At 40.6% G+C, this 11,622-nt stretch overlaps 1 protein-coding gene across 11 annotated transcripts in view; it reads right to left on the minus strand.

Annotated features, from left to right (window-relative positions):
- The window catches only part of ABCC9 (ATP binding cassette subfamily C member 9), a 74,522-nt gene extending 65,239 nt beyond the window's left edge, over positions 1–9,283 (minus strand). For 6 of the 11 annotated variants that reach the window (XM_075113993.1, XM_075113984.1, XM_075114003.1 and 3 more), the window contains exons 1-2: positions 9,171–9,276; positions 597–758 (exon numbers count right to left, since the gene is read on the minus strand). In XM_075113993.1, the coding sequence (XP_074970094.1) occupies positions 597–741 (145 nt within the window). In that variant the 5' untranslated portion in view covers positions 742–758; positions 9,171–9,276. Of the gene's footprint in view, positions 1–596; positions 759–2,241; positions 2,317–9,170 lie in introns of those variants that run through there. The other 5 variants (XM_075113926.1, XM_075113943.1, XM_075113934.1 and 2 more) reach the window with 5 other exon arrangements.
- Positions 9,284–11,622: the final 2,339 nt, after the last annotated feature.

Raw genomic sequence — 11,622 nt, forward strand, 5'->3', positions numbered from 1 at the left:
TTACAAGAATATGTAAGTTAGAGCCATTCCACTGTCCTACATTCTTCAAGAGAGATTTATCACTTCTTATTTTCACCCCTGTGGAAAAAGATTATCTCTTTTGCTCTACTTCTGTTTACAGATCTTGGCAAAAGAAGCAATTATGATGTTTTAAAAGTTTTCTACACTTTTCCTAGCCTTAGATCCAAGTTGCCCATTTACGATATTCCCTGAAATTCACATAACTTGAAGGGAATTCAGACCTACTGTCCTCAGACTTCTCATATCTAATAATAGCAAAGGTTGCAAGTTGCCAATTTCAAATCTGAAGAAAACTTCTCCAGAGAGGTTTCAAAGAATTTGGATCTGATTTCTCTGGTTCTCATCCATATTTTCATGCTGCTTAGTTCAGATTTGTATATAAAATTCCCAATATTTCAAGCAAGTTGGCTTCATGTCCTCTGGGTCAAGCCATTCTGTCTCTTCTTTTTTAGAATTTATAAATACAAATCATCCAGTGGTTTGCACCACAGGCCTCCAAGCACATCTAAACATGACTGGGTATAAACACATGCTCAAGTGTTTGTAGGCTTGCATGGCTCCATTGAATAACTCACCAATGAACAAAATTGGGAAGGTGATAAATAGCAAGAAGACATGGGGAACCAAGTTGAGGGCATCCACAAAGCAGACATTTCGTAGGACACCAGCACTGATGTTATAGGCTAAAGCATTGTCGTTACCACAAAATGCGAGCCTCATCTCCTCCAGAAGGTCTACTACAAAAAAGAGAGAATAGTTGACTACCAAGACTGTTAGTAGCTAAACACAAAATAAATAAAATAAAGAAATACAGAAGGAGCACACTGAACAACCCACAGAGAATAATTCAGTTGTATTTTGAAATTCTTTTGGGCTCCATCAAGTATAAGCACATTAGAATGAAGGCTGTGTTTATATTAAATGTACAATATATTATAAGTACTTTTTATTAAATACACTATGCTATGTCTTCTACTATTCATTATAGGCATAAATGTTATGCTCCAAATGTTCTATGAGAATATAAAGAACAAGAAAGTTCTGAAAAAAAAAATTCAGTTTCTCATAAGAAAGCTCAAATGCACATAAGCTGACTCCTGTGCGTTACTGCTTCCTTGATGAGCCAATATTCTCTGTGCAACACCTCTGTTCATACAATTTGTTGCACTACATTTTCAGTGCAAGCTCTGAACCGCTGATATTTATGATTTGGCAGCTTTGCATTCACTGGTATTTTTCATTTCTTCATTGTCCCCTAGAACAACAATGGTCACATACACTAGTCATTACAGATAACTGCCGAACTTTTAATCAAAGTAGGTTGTATTGAAGATTGCATAGGTAGTAAATCAGCATTTATGCTTGGTCCTGAAAATCCTTATGCACGTGCTTAGCCTCATCTAAGCAGTTCTCTGACTTCTGTGATTTCTTATGAGATTATCTTTTACACCAAGATAAGGTCATGCATTCGTGCTTGCAGAATACAGGCCACAATATGACCCAGAGTTATGGCCAGCTTCTGGCTTTTATCAACCTGTGCATTGTTTATTTATTCATTTTTCTTTATAAGAAGATGAAACAAGACTGCAAGCAAAACATTCCCTTGCTGGTTTCTTTGCCTGAGACTTACACACAGCAGCCGTAGAATAGGTTGTGTCAACTCATTTGCTCACATCTTTTTGTTGAAATGTTGCATAGTAAAAAGGAAAGAATATCTTCCTGCAGCAGCATTGGCATTAATGAGTTTTGTGGAATCAGAACAATATAGACATGCAAAAAATGCATGAACATAGTTAAAAAAAAAAGTTACTCAAATGCAGAGAAAAATTCTTTCCTCTTTTCCTCAAATAGTTGAGATTAGTTTTATGAGCCTCATTGTTTAAATAAGGTAAGCATAACATGGTAAGCACAAACTACTGAATACTCCCTTAGAGAGAACAGAAATATAGATCTTCAAAAGAATACAGAGTTCACACAGGCACTTTGAACCTCTGCTAAACCCCCTTTTTGCTTTTAACTAACGTTTTGCTGGATCTGAAAAGCATAATCCTTATTGAACTACATTAGTGAATTTTGTAACGGAGTTTCATTGAAAAGTGATAAATGCAGTCCTTTTTCCAAATATATGAGCACTTTATGGTCTGAGATTTGCCAGAAGTTAAGCATAACTCAGAGTCATATGGTGGACCACACCCTGCAAAAATGCATGCATGTACTTACCGTGGTGCAAAAGCTGATGGGCAATCTACTCAATCTTCAGTAGAACACAATTTGATGGAGAGTTTGGCCCATTCTCTATAATGAATAGCGTGATATGACCACTATCATTCTATCATTTTATTTTTATATAAAAATATATTCGTAAGTGCATGTGACTAATAACACAAAAGAACTAGTAAGTTAATAGGAATTCTGTCTGAATAGATGGAGGAGTTATTAGCAAAACAAATACAGAACTTTTCAAAAAAACTACACAAAGATTGCTTCTTTTTAATCTCTAAAAGCTCGACATGCCTCCTTTAAGGGAAACATAATGGTAATGATAATCTCTTGAAAATCAGAAGTGTTGCTTCCTCATTTTTATCGAAGGTCACAAGTCCAAGGGAGTTTTGCTGGGAATTTTCCTCCCTTTCCCACAGAGAGGACTCTTTTCTGAGACAGCGTAAGATTCTATCGTGGTCAGTGGTTGGACTGGTACAGAAAGGCAGGAGGATCCTGGGTTCAAATGAGCACTGAATCATTCACTTTCAGTGTAGCTTTTGGCTTCCAGTCAAAAATAAATCTGGGAGAAAGGATTAAAACCATGTCTGAGAGAACTAAGGGAACTGTTGTTTTTTTCAATTTTTTCTGGAAGGAAAATGGAATATAGGCAGTAGATGTTCCTGTGGAAGAAAGGACTATTAACCACATGGAGAGTGCTATCTTCTAGCTAGGACCTACCATCAGCTTGTAGAGCTTTCATATTACACCTCAAACGTCAGTCCCTAAAAGTTCTCAAGAAAGATGCTTCTTTCAAAAATCATGTCTGCATCTTCACAAGAATCTGTGCTGTGCCTCATTTTGTGATGGAGTATGTCCAGTAACAAACTCGTAAAATCAACTGTCCTTTGCACGTTGGCAGGGCTGAGGAAAGAATGTAGTCCTATTGTTAATACTGATATATAGAGACAGTGCCCATCGTGCTGATGAAAATTATCAGGAGTAGATAAAAGCAGTCTATTCACAATACTCCTGTTACAGGTTCATTTCAAAAAAGAGGTAGAATTTTATTGTCTTCTCTTAAAATGAGAGAGAAAATCAAAGATGCTAGGTTGGCCAGTTTGTTTAAAAAGAAAAAAAATTGCATTGCCAGTGAAATGAGATAGGGTGATTGACAATAAATTCCCAAGTTTTTAAATCAGAAAACACTTCATCATTGATCAGCACATCCAGTGCCCATGTTCCTTAAACCTCCACAGGCTTAAAATCTATCAAAATATTCTGATCAGTGTCATGATGACAATGTTGACCCAATGCAGCTTATGATTTGGCCTCATAAAATGCTCACCAGGTGCAACTTCCCTTTATAGCATCACCCACTTCAGGACACATATCTAGTACAATATGGCACTGATAGGAAATAAAAGAGATTAAGAACTGTAGAAGCATTAATAGTCCAGTGATCGATCCTTCCTCCCTCCCTCCCTTCCTTCCTCCCTTCCTCCCTTCCTCCCTCCCTCCCTCCCTCCCTTCCTCCCTCCCTCCCTCCCTTCCTTCCTTCCTTCCTTCCTTCCTTCCTTCCTTCCTTCCTTCCTTCCTTCCTTCCTTCCTTCCTTCCTTCCTTCCTTCCTTCCTTCCTTCCTTCCTTCCTTCCCTCCCTCCTTCCTTCCCTCCTTCCTTCCTTCCTTTGTCCATCACCACTGTGCTAGAAATGAACTATGACTGGAAGTGGAGGACTCATGTTCTGCATCTGTTGATGTATGCCAACTTTGATAGACACTTTCTGGTGTTTACACAGGAAGGCTGCTAGTAGTTCTCTGTATCTTCACGAGTGGTGTATGAAAATACACTGTAGTACATTAGAGTTCTAAGAAATAATTTTATCTCCAGTGTGCCTCACAGGGAGCAAGAAACCAGCCCATCATTCCCTTCCCACCCATTTGTGGTGCAGAAGGCAGATTCGATATACCCTCCACACTTGTGCCCATCTGACTAAAACCACTGGACCTTGCTCTGTTTTTTGGAAAGCTTACATACACAGGAGGCTCTGGAGGTGCACAGGCTCATCACCCCAGGCAAAAGCATGTCATGTAGTTTCCACTTCTTTGCTCAAGTTTCACAGATAGGGGAAATATATTGGATGAAACTTTACTGACATGTAAGGAGGGGTGCTTCGCATTTACAGTCAAGGCGAGTGAGACTCCCATTTGGTTTGAAGTTGAAATTAGCCGTTGCTTTCTGGTGCATCAGGGCATGCCTCCAGAAGCTCATTTGCATTGGCCTTGAGGTTTAACAAGCTGTGTCCATGTCCAAAGAAGGACAGAAAGAAAAGCCCCTAAGGCAGAAGAACAAGTCCCTGATTTCTCTAGACAGTATGGGGCTTTCTACAACAAGGCTCGCGCAGCTCCACCAGAGTTAACAGGAGTTGGACCGTGACAGGTTTCCAGATGCAATTGTTCATCCAAGAAAACAGTGTAAAATTCAGTCATCTTCAAAGGAAAGCTTGATAATACAATGGCAAAATTTCTCAGGCCCACACTCAGACCCCATGCTTGCAAAGCTCAGCATAGCTACAGATGAACACATTCTTAGGACTGCAAACATGCAAGTAGCATGTTCAAAAGCTTCAGACTAATTTGAAGCCTGAGTTGCATTTTCAAACAATACTTCAGTATTGGGAGTTAAATCTAAAGGGATCTTTAATAATTCTAAAAATTTTAAAGATTTTTAAAAGGCCTCAGCTATACTGATTTTCAATGGGTCCCAGTTTTGAAAATTTTCACTCAAAAAAATGAGCCTTGAAACAAAGACAGTTTGGAAGATCTTCACTGCAGATAACCAATGAAAAGCAGAGTGAAAAGGCACTATTCCCTCCTCTTCTGTAAAACCATAAGATTGCATTTCATGAAATGAAAACGTGAAATGGAAGAACAACAAATTTAGAAAAAACATGAAGAAATGTAGTTGTGCTCACTGTTGTAACTCATCAAAAACTGCACCTAGATTTAGAAAGAAAGTTGGAACACTTTTATGACTGATCACTGACCAAATTTGGTTCCCTTAATAATAATCAAACTACTCTTCCTTGGCTTTAACTATTCTAGCAAGCCAATGCTGGGCTTCAGTCAGAACTAGATCTGTAGAGAGGTGAACAGAGGTATCCTGCCTATGCAAGAAGTGCTGTTTCACTCAGTGCTGAGCATTGTGCAAGTATGTAATTAAATACGCTGAAGACTTTTTCTATTTTTCTCGAGCACCAGTTGTTGACCATTGCCAAAGACAGAACGCTGACCATACCGAACAACAGCCTAACCCCATAACGAATATCCATGCTGAAGATATTTGAATTAGCCCTACGCAAGTCAGAATACAGAGCTGACTCAAGGTTTCCCACGGTGCAGCCAAAGGTGATTTTCTCCTTACCAAAGATGAGGGGACAGACTTTTTAGGCCACAGTGAGTATGCAGGGAGAGGCCAAAGAGGCAAAACTGGGGTGCAGAGCCACACAAGGAGAAATTTGAAGAGAATTCTGTTGTCAAGGGATGGAAGAGATAAAAGCAATTATCACTGCAACTCAGAGACGTTATCACATTCCACAGCAGCAGTTGCCCTCCTACACCTGCCAAGGCTCCTTCCTTGGTAACGCTGGCAGCAGCACAAAGCTGGGCTTCCTGGAACTGTACATAGGTGAATTAAACAGCAAAGGCAGATGGTTTTCATCCTCAACAGTCTGCCTGATTCCCTGTAGGCTACACAGTCTAGTAGAGAGCCACACAAATATTAGTTCAGTCTTAGAATTAATGGTCTTAATCACCGTGGTGCTCTTCCCAAGATAAGAAGCCCTGCTCACAGCAAGCTTGACATTAGTGCTAAGTCGTTGCCATTGCCATACTTCAATTCCAAAGCCGGCTCATGCAGGACTATCTCAAGGAGCCATGAGTCATAAGGCGTAACAGCAGAGGAATGTCCACTAGTTTCTTAGAAAATCTTTATCTATCTATCTATCTCTCAAAGGAAGGGACAGTCACTGGAAAGAAAAGGCCTCCACTTCTCATATGGATTGTCAAGACCTTTTCTCCAAGCTCACGTTCAGGTTGGAATCTTTGGAGCTGAAGGCTTCTTTACAGGCAGATGGCTTTGTCTAGCAAACGTCAACATCTGCAAACAATGGGAGCAGCCTGACTGCCATGTTAAAAAAATAAAACGCATAACCCAAACATGAATATTCAGGAGAAAACAGATGAAAGGGTAGCAAGTTGTTCTGAAATTTGTTAGTCATCTGAAGTTATTGACCACTATTTCTCATCAGATAGTAGCAGCCTTTCAGAGTAACTGTTGAGATCCTCACACACTCACTTAAGAAAATAATGTTATTCATAGTCGTTACAAAAAATGGCTTTCCCAGAGATAATTTTCCTTTCTGTTGAATATAGTAGTCCCAGTATGCTGGGGTCATTACTCCAAAGTGAGTACATCACAATATATTTGCTTCACGACTAACTATAGCAGGAATGTTATACTTCATAATAATGCTACCAAGCATACTAGGTATAACCTAGCATTTCAGGCAGGGGAAATGCAGTGACGTGATAAAGGTCATCCGACAATGAGCACATGCTATCTGAGGGTACCAGCTACATTCAGCACCCCAACAGGGGTGTCAAGTACCAGGTAATTTTTTGTTTTAACACTTGTAGGCTGGGAGGCCTTTGTCCTTCAAAGTTATTGACAAATTGCTCACTTTAACTCCAGTCTTTACAAACTCTAAAACTGGTCAGACATTTTCAGAGGGTTTCTTTCTTGCTTTGAAAATGGCCTTTGCTGAGCAGTCAGCTACAAGCTAAAGCCACGAGCAAAACTTCCTAGACGAGGGGAATGGCAAGAACAATCAGGAGGATGGGCCCATGATGGTGCCAGCAGAAGGCAAGTTTCAGCTCTCCTTTACATTATTTGGGAATCTGATTCCCTGTCAGATTACTTTAATGAGGACGTGAACTAGCTGAACAGCAGTTCACTCTGCAATGAAATAGCTAAAAAAACTTACGTCCTTTAAGCATTTAAAATTTCATGCAAAAATCCCCGTCACTGGCAAGTTGAGACTATGTGGCTTTGGGCTAAGGTGTACAGACATAGTCGTAATAAAATAAACAGAAAACAGTACAAAAGAGGAACAGGAACAAATATTCACTTTGAAGAAGAAAAAGGTTTTGGGAAGAAAAAAAATAGGACAAAGCTGTAAACATGCATATCATATAGCATTGAATGTAAACACTTACAAATCTCATTTTAACAAGCATAAACGGGGATTTTCAGAGCACTAAGCCACTTCCTGAAATATATTTTCCGTAGGCAATTGTGAAGAAGACAATGGGAAAATGGTAGATAATTTCAATTTCCATTAAAATTATGAGAACATCCTCACCAAGTGCAAAACTGTAAGAATTCTAGTTAAAGACATTTTAATTACCTTAGTGTCTTTTATAGTGGACTTAAAGGTCTTCATATTCAAGAGTTTCATCTTACCTGGTTTATCACTCTGTTTGGCATGTTCTGCAAGATACTTATGACTATAAAGAAAAGAGTATAAATAGACTCCTCAGGTGGACCATGTTTGGGGGAAATAAGAATATTCTGAAAAACATTCATTTCAGTATTCATTTCTGTTGCCAATACTTTAAAAAATATATAAATTAATAGCTACACTTCCTAATTAAAATATATCAGCTTACAGAGCAGACTTGGGTCTCAGTTCAGATTTTTTTTTTTTGGTCTTACATATAATGTGCAGTATATGCCCATATATGCATATACGCTTGTATATATACACATATATATAGATAGATATGTGTAAGCATATAGATGCAGGATAGAGAAAGTACTTAGAGTTTTGCAAAAGTAGTCAGTTCTTATCTTCTGAATAATTAAATCATCACAAAAGCTAGAATTTGTCTTTTCTTAAATTTCACAGAGAAAATTTTAACTAAGGACAAATGATGAATCCATAGGTTTGGATAAGCGCAATGGAAGGCCTAACTCTGAGTTTTGCCACAGATTTTAGGTCAGTGCTCTGAATCTTTTTCCTTTCTAAGTATAAACCTATTAGTTTGTTCTTTTTACCTTCCTAAAAGCACTGGACCTAAGGCAATCTATGTGATCTATAGTCTACGCGTTCTCTGCAGAGTTCTGCTAAGGCAATGGCAAAAAGTGCTGCCCCTTTAAAATCTATTTTATCAAAAGCGACCCTGTACAAAATACCATTTTCCTTTTTATTCATATTTAAGCTGTGGCCATCTGTTCTAGATAGACCCCACCTCCTTACTAAGCACTGTGCCAGTTACCTTGGGCCCTAAGGTGATGAATTACCTCTCATACTTGCCAGCATTCGCATCACTAACTGCCATATACCAGCAGCCTGATCCAGACATTATTGAAGTCAGTGCAAAGAATCTCATTGACTTCGGTAGGTTTTTGGATCAGGCTCCAAACACTGAGAAAATCACAACAGCAGGGATGTTAAACAGGCTATTGGCACTGAAAAGCATTTCACACAAACATCTGCAGTGGTCTCGCACACCTAATACATTGCGTTTTTTCTTTTTTGGTAAGCTCCTTAACACAATGCGATTTCAAACATCAGCGTGCTACACTGCCTGCTGCAAAACCTTCGACTTCGCATGCCAAGACAGGACAGTTTAAAAAAAGAAACGTAACCCTGTGAACAGCAGCAAGGAAAACATCAGCAGGAGGGGACGGTAAAGGCTGAGAACGCCTGCGAATGGAAAAGGAAAAGGAAAAAGAGATTGGATTTGTAATCCCAGGAAAGAACAAGGAGCAGCCCTGTCCCACGGATATAAAGGGAAGGAGGAGGAGGTGGTTAGTGGGAGATAATGGGGGAGGGTCATCGCATGCCCCGTTTGTTGCTGAATGTTAGATCAAACTCTGTAGCTTACCTTTGTCAACACAAAAACAAAATACCAACCCAAATTGCCACTCGGTTGTGCTATGTGATCAATATCATCCCGATGGCAGGATTTTCCTCCACTTAGTGAAGCCGCTTCAAGCCCTGGAGTGGATTATTTTTAGGCTGGTGATGGGAAGATCAGCTGCTGCCTCCTATCGAGTTTCCAAAGTGCACAAACTCTTCTTGTCTTTCTCATACGCTGGAGGGGGCAGGAAACTGGGAAGAGACAGGCAAGAAAAAGCACCAATTTTTCGCCTCCTGAAGCTACGGTCCCCTGGGATTTCTTCTGCTTGCTTTCATTTTTCCCTCACTGGAGTAGTGAGATTCCAAGAGGCTGCATTACAGTGCACAAACCATTAGCAGATGGTTATTCTGAGGCAATTGATTTAGACAAGGTAGTGTAACTTTTGGCAGGCTTGGGGAGCCTCAGCTTTTGAACTCTTTCTAATTAATCTTGGATAATTTGAATTTGACAACATAATTTTGCACGTCGTCCATCATCGTGAGCAGAAAAGAGAAGTCTACTCAGATATTTTGCTTTACCCTAGATCCCTACAGACTCTTCTGCTTAAAATACAGACCAAATCCCACTTTTTGAGCACACAGATCTTTTTCTTTCAAAGCAGAATTTTTAATACTTGAAATAAAATTCAAAACTAATTTGATGCTCATACCAGGAATATAACTTTCAATACAATAGCCCTATTTACAAGGGATAATATTTTTTAGCTGCAAAATACATTGTACATGCTTATTTACAGAGAAAGAAGTCCCGAGAGAGCCTACCTGCAGCCAGTTAGTTTGTTTGCTCATTTTCTTTCAGTGCCATTGAACCCAGATATACCAAGGTTCAGATTTTCCATCATGAGAGTTTTACTTGAGCCCTACAACTCGAGGCCACAAATAGCAAAGATCTGGGACCTGGTGGTGCATCACAGGACGCACGGTAGCGCTGGGTGGTTTTGAGCGCAGCTGTTCAGTCGTTAGGTACCAGAGCTGGAGGACCTTGGGAGAGAATTTGCTTAGACCTTGCAGAATCGGGGGGTTGCATCTAGATCACTAGAGAACAAATGGTTTCCAGTGGATTGCGGTCAAAGGTGTTTTCACGCCGCGAAAGGGATTACAGTGAGCTCTGAGCTGAGAATGCAGTTGGATGGCTGAGGCCAAACACTATCAGGACTCATCAAAATCTTGGAAAACCCAGCTTGCTCCTTTCTCTCTGATGTTTCTTACCTTAGGATTGTAAGGATAAGGAAGCAGAAACCTCAGATCTAGAGAAAATTAGCACCTTTTGTTATCTCCCATTATCTCGAAACACCAATACAGCATTACACTGAGCAACTGAGAGAGTCCTCAACAGTCTTCCATCGCACTCGAAATCTTTTGCTTGCATTTACATTTTTTCACCCTTTTTCCCTTCCCTTTCATATATTGAAGTTCAATGCTTCAGAAAAAAAAGATTGTGCATTGAAAGCTTCTGAATTCTGCTATGTATCTAGGTTCCATTAAAGAAGAGAAAAAAATAAAATCTTTAACCCACATAGTCATCATCTAAAATAGCACTATCATGTGGTATTTCTGCAAATACATATAGTTTCAGGCAGAATTGAGTAGCATTTATGGCCACGTTTTTCTTTACCAAAACATGAAAATTTGGTTCATTGTCATTCAGCTCTGTCATTTCTACCAAATTGTTCAAACGGGAAGGAAAAAAAAGAAGGTAAAACGAACGTGGAAGCAACCAGCATGGTTCGTTTCACTGTTTCTAAATGAACTGTTTTCATCCCTCCACATGACAAGCTAAAATGTTTTGAAATGCATTTTTAAAAGGATTAAGAAAAAACGAAAAGCTCTTAAATGCCAGAACACATTCTGCTCTGATCTGAAACGATTTTTTGTATGTGGGCTTTACAATTTGTCGGGAGAAGAGGGCAGGGGAAGCAATAACAGGAATGCAAAATGTTTCAGGGTATGTTTGGACCTGTAAGTGAATGTTAAAAAACCACGGGCCGATTCTCAGGTATCCCCCCGTACAATATTGCACCAGCTTTCCCACGTTACCGCCCCGTTACTGACACCTCCCGAAGCCGGAGCTACTTTGCCTGGCCGCACAGAAGCAAACCGGTCCCTGGCACCACCAGCAACCGGGCGGCGGCCCCGGGCCGGCAGCAGCTGCCCGCGGGCTCTGCTCGGCCCCCGGTGCGGCGGCTGGGCCCCCCAGCAGCGGAGGGGAGGGACGCGCCGCCGCCCGGGGCTGCCTCCTGGGAGGGTGGCTCAGGGTGGCGGGGGGCGCCCCGCGGGGGGCGCCTGGGGTGGGGGGCCGGGTCCCTGGGGTGGGGATGGTCACCGCGACCGGGGAGCAGGCGACAGGACCACCGTGGCGGTGGGCGGCTTGGAGGCAGAAGCTGCTTTATGTGCTGCAAAAAATTCTAAGCGGATCT

Source organism: Phalacrocorax aristotelis, chromosome 1, assembly GCF_949628215.1.
Source record: "Phalacrocorax aristotelis chromosome 1, bGulAri2.1, whole genome shotgun sequence".
NCBI lineage: Eukaryota > Metazoa > Chordata > Aves > Suliformes > Phalacrocoracidae > Phalacrocorax > Phalacrocorax aristotelis.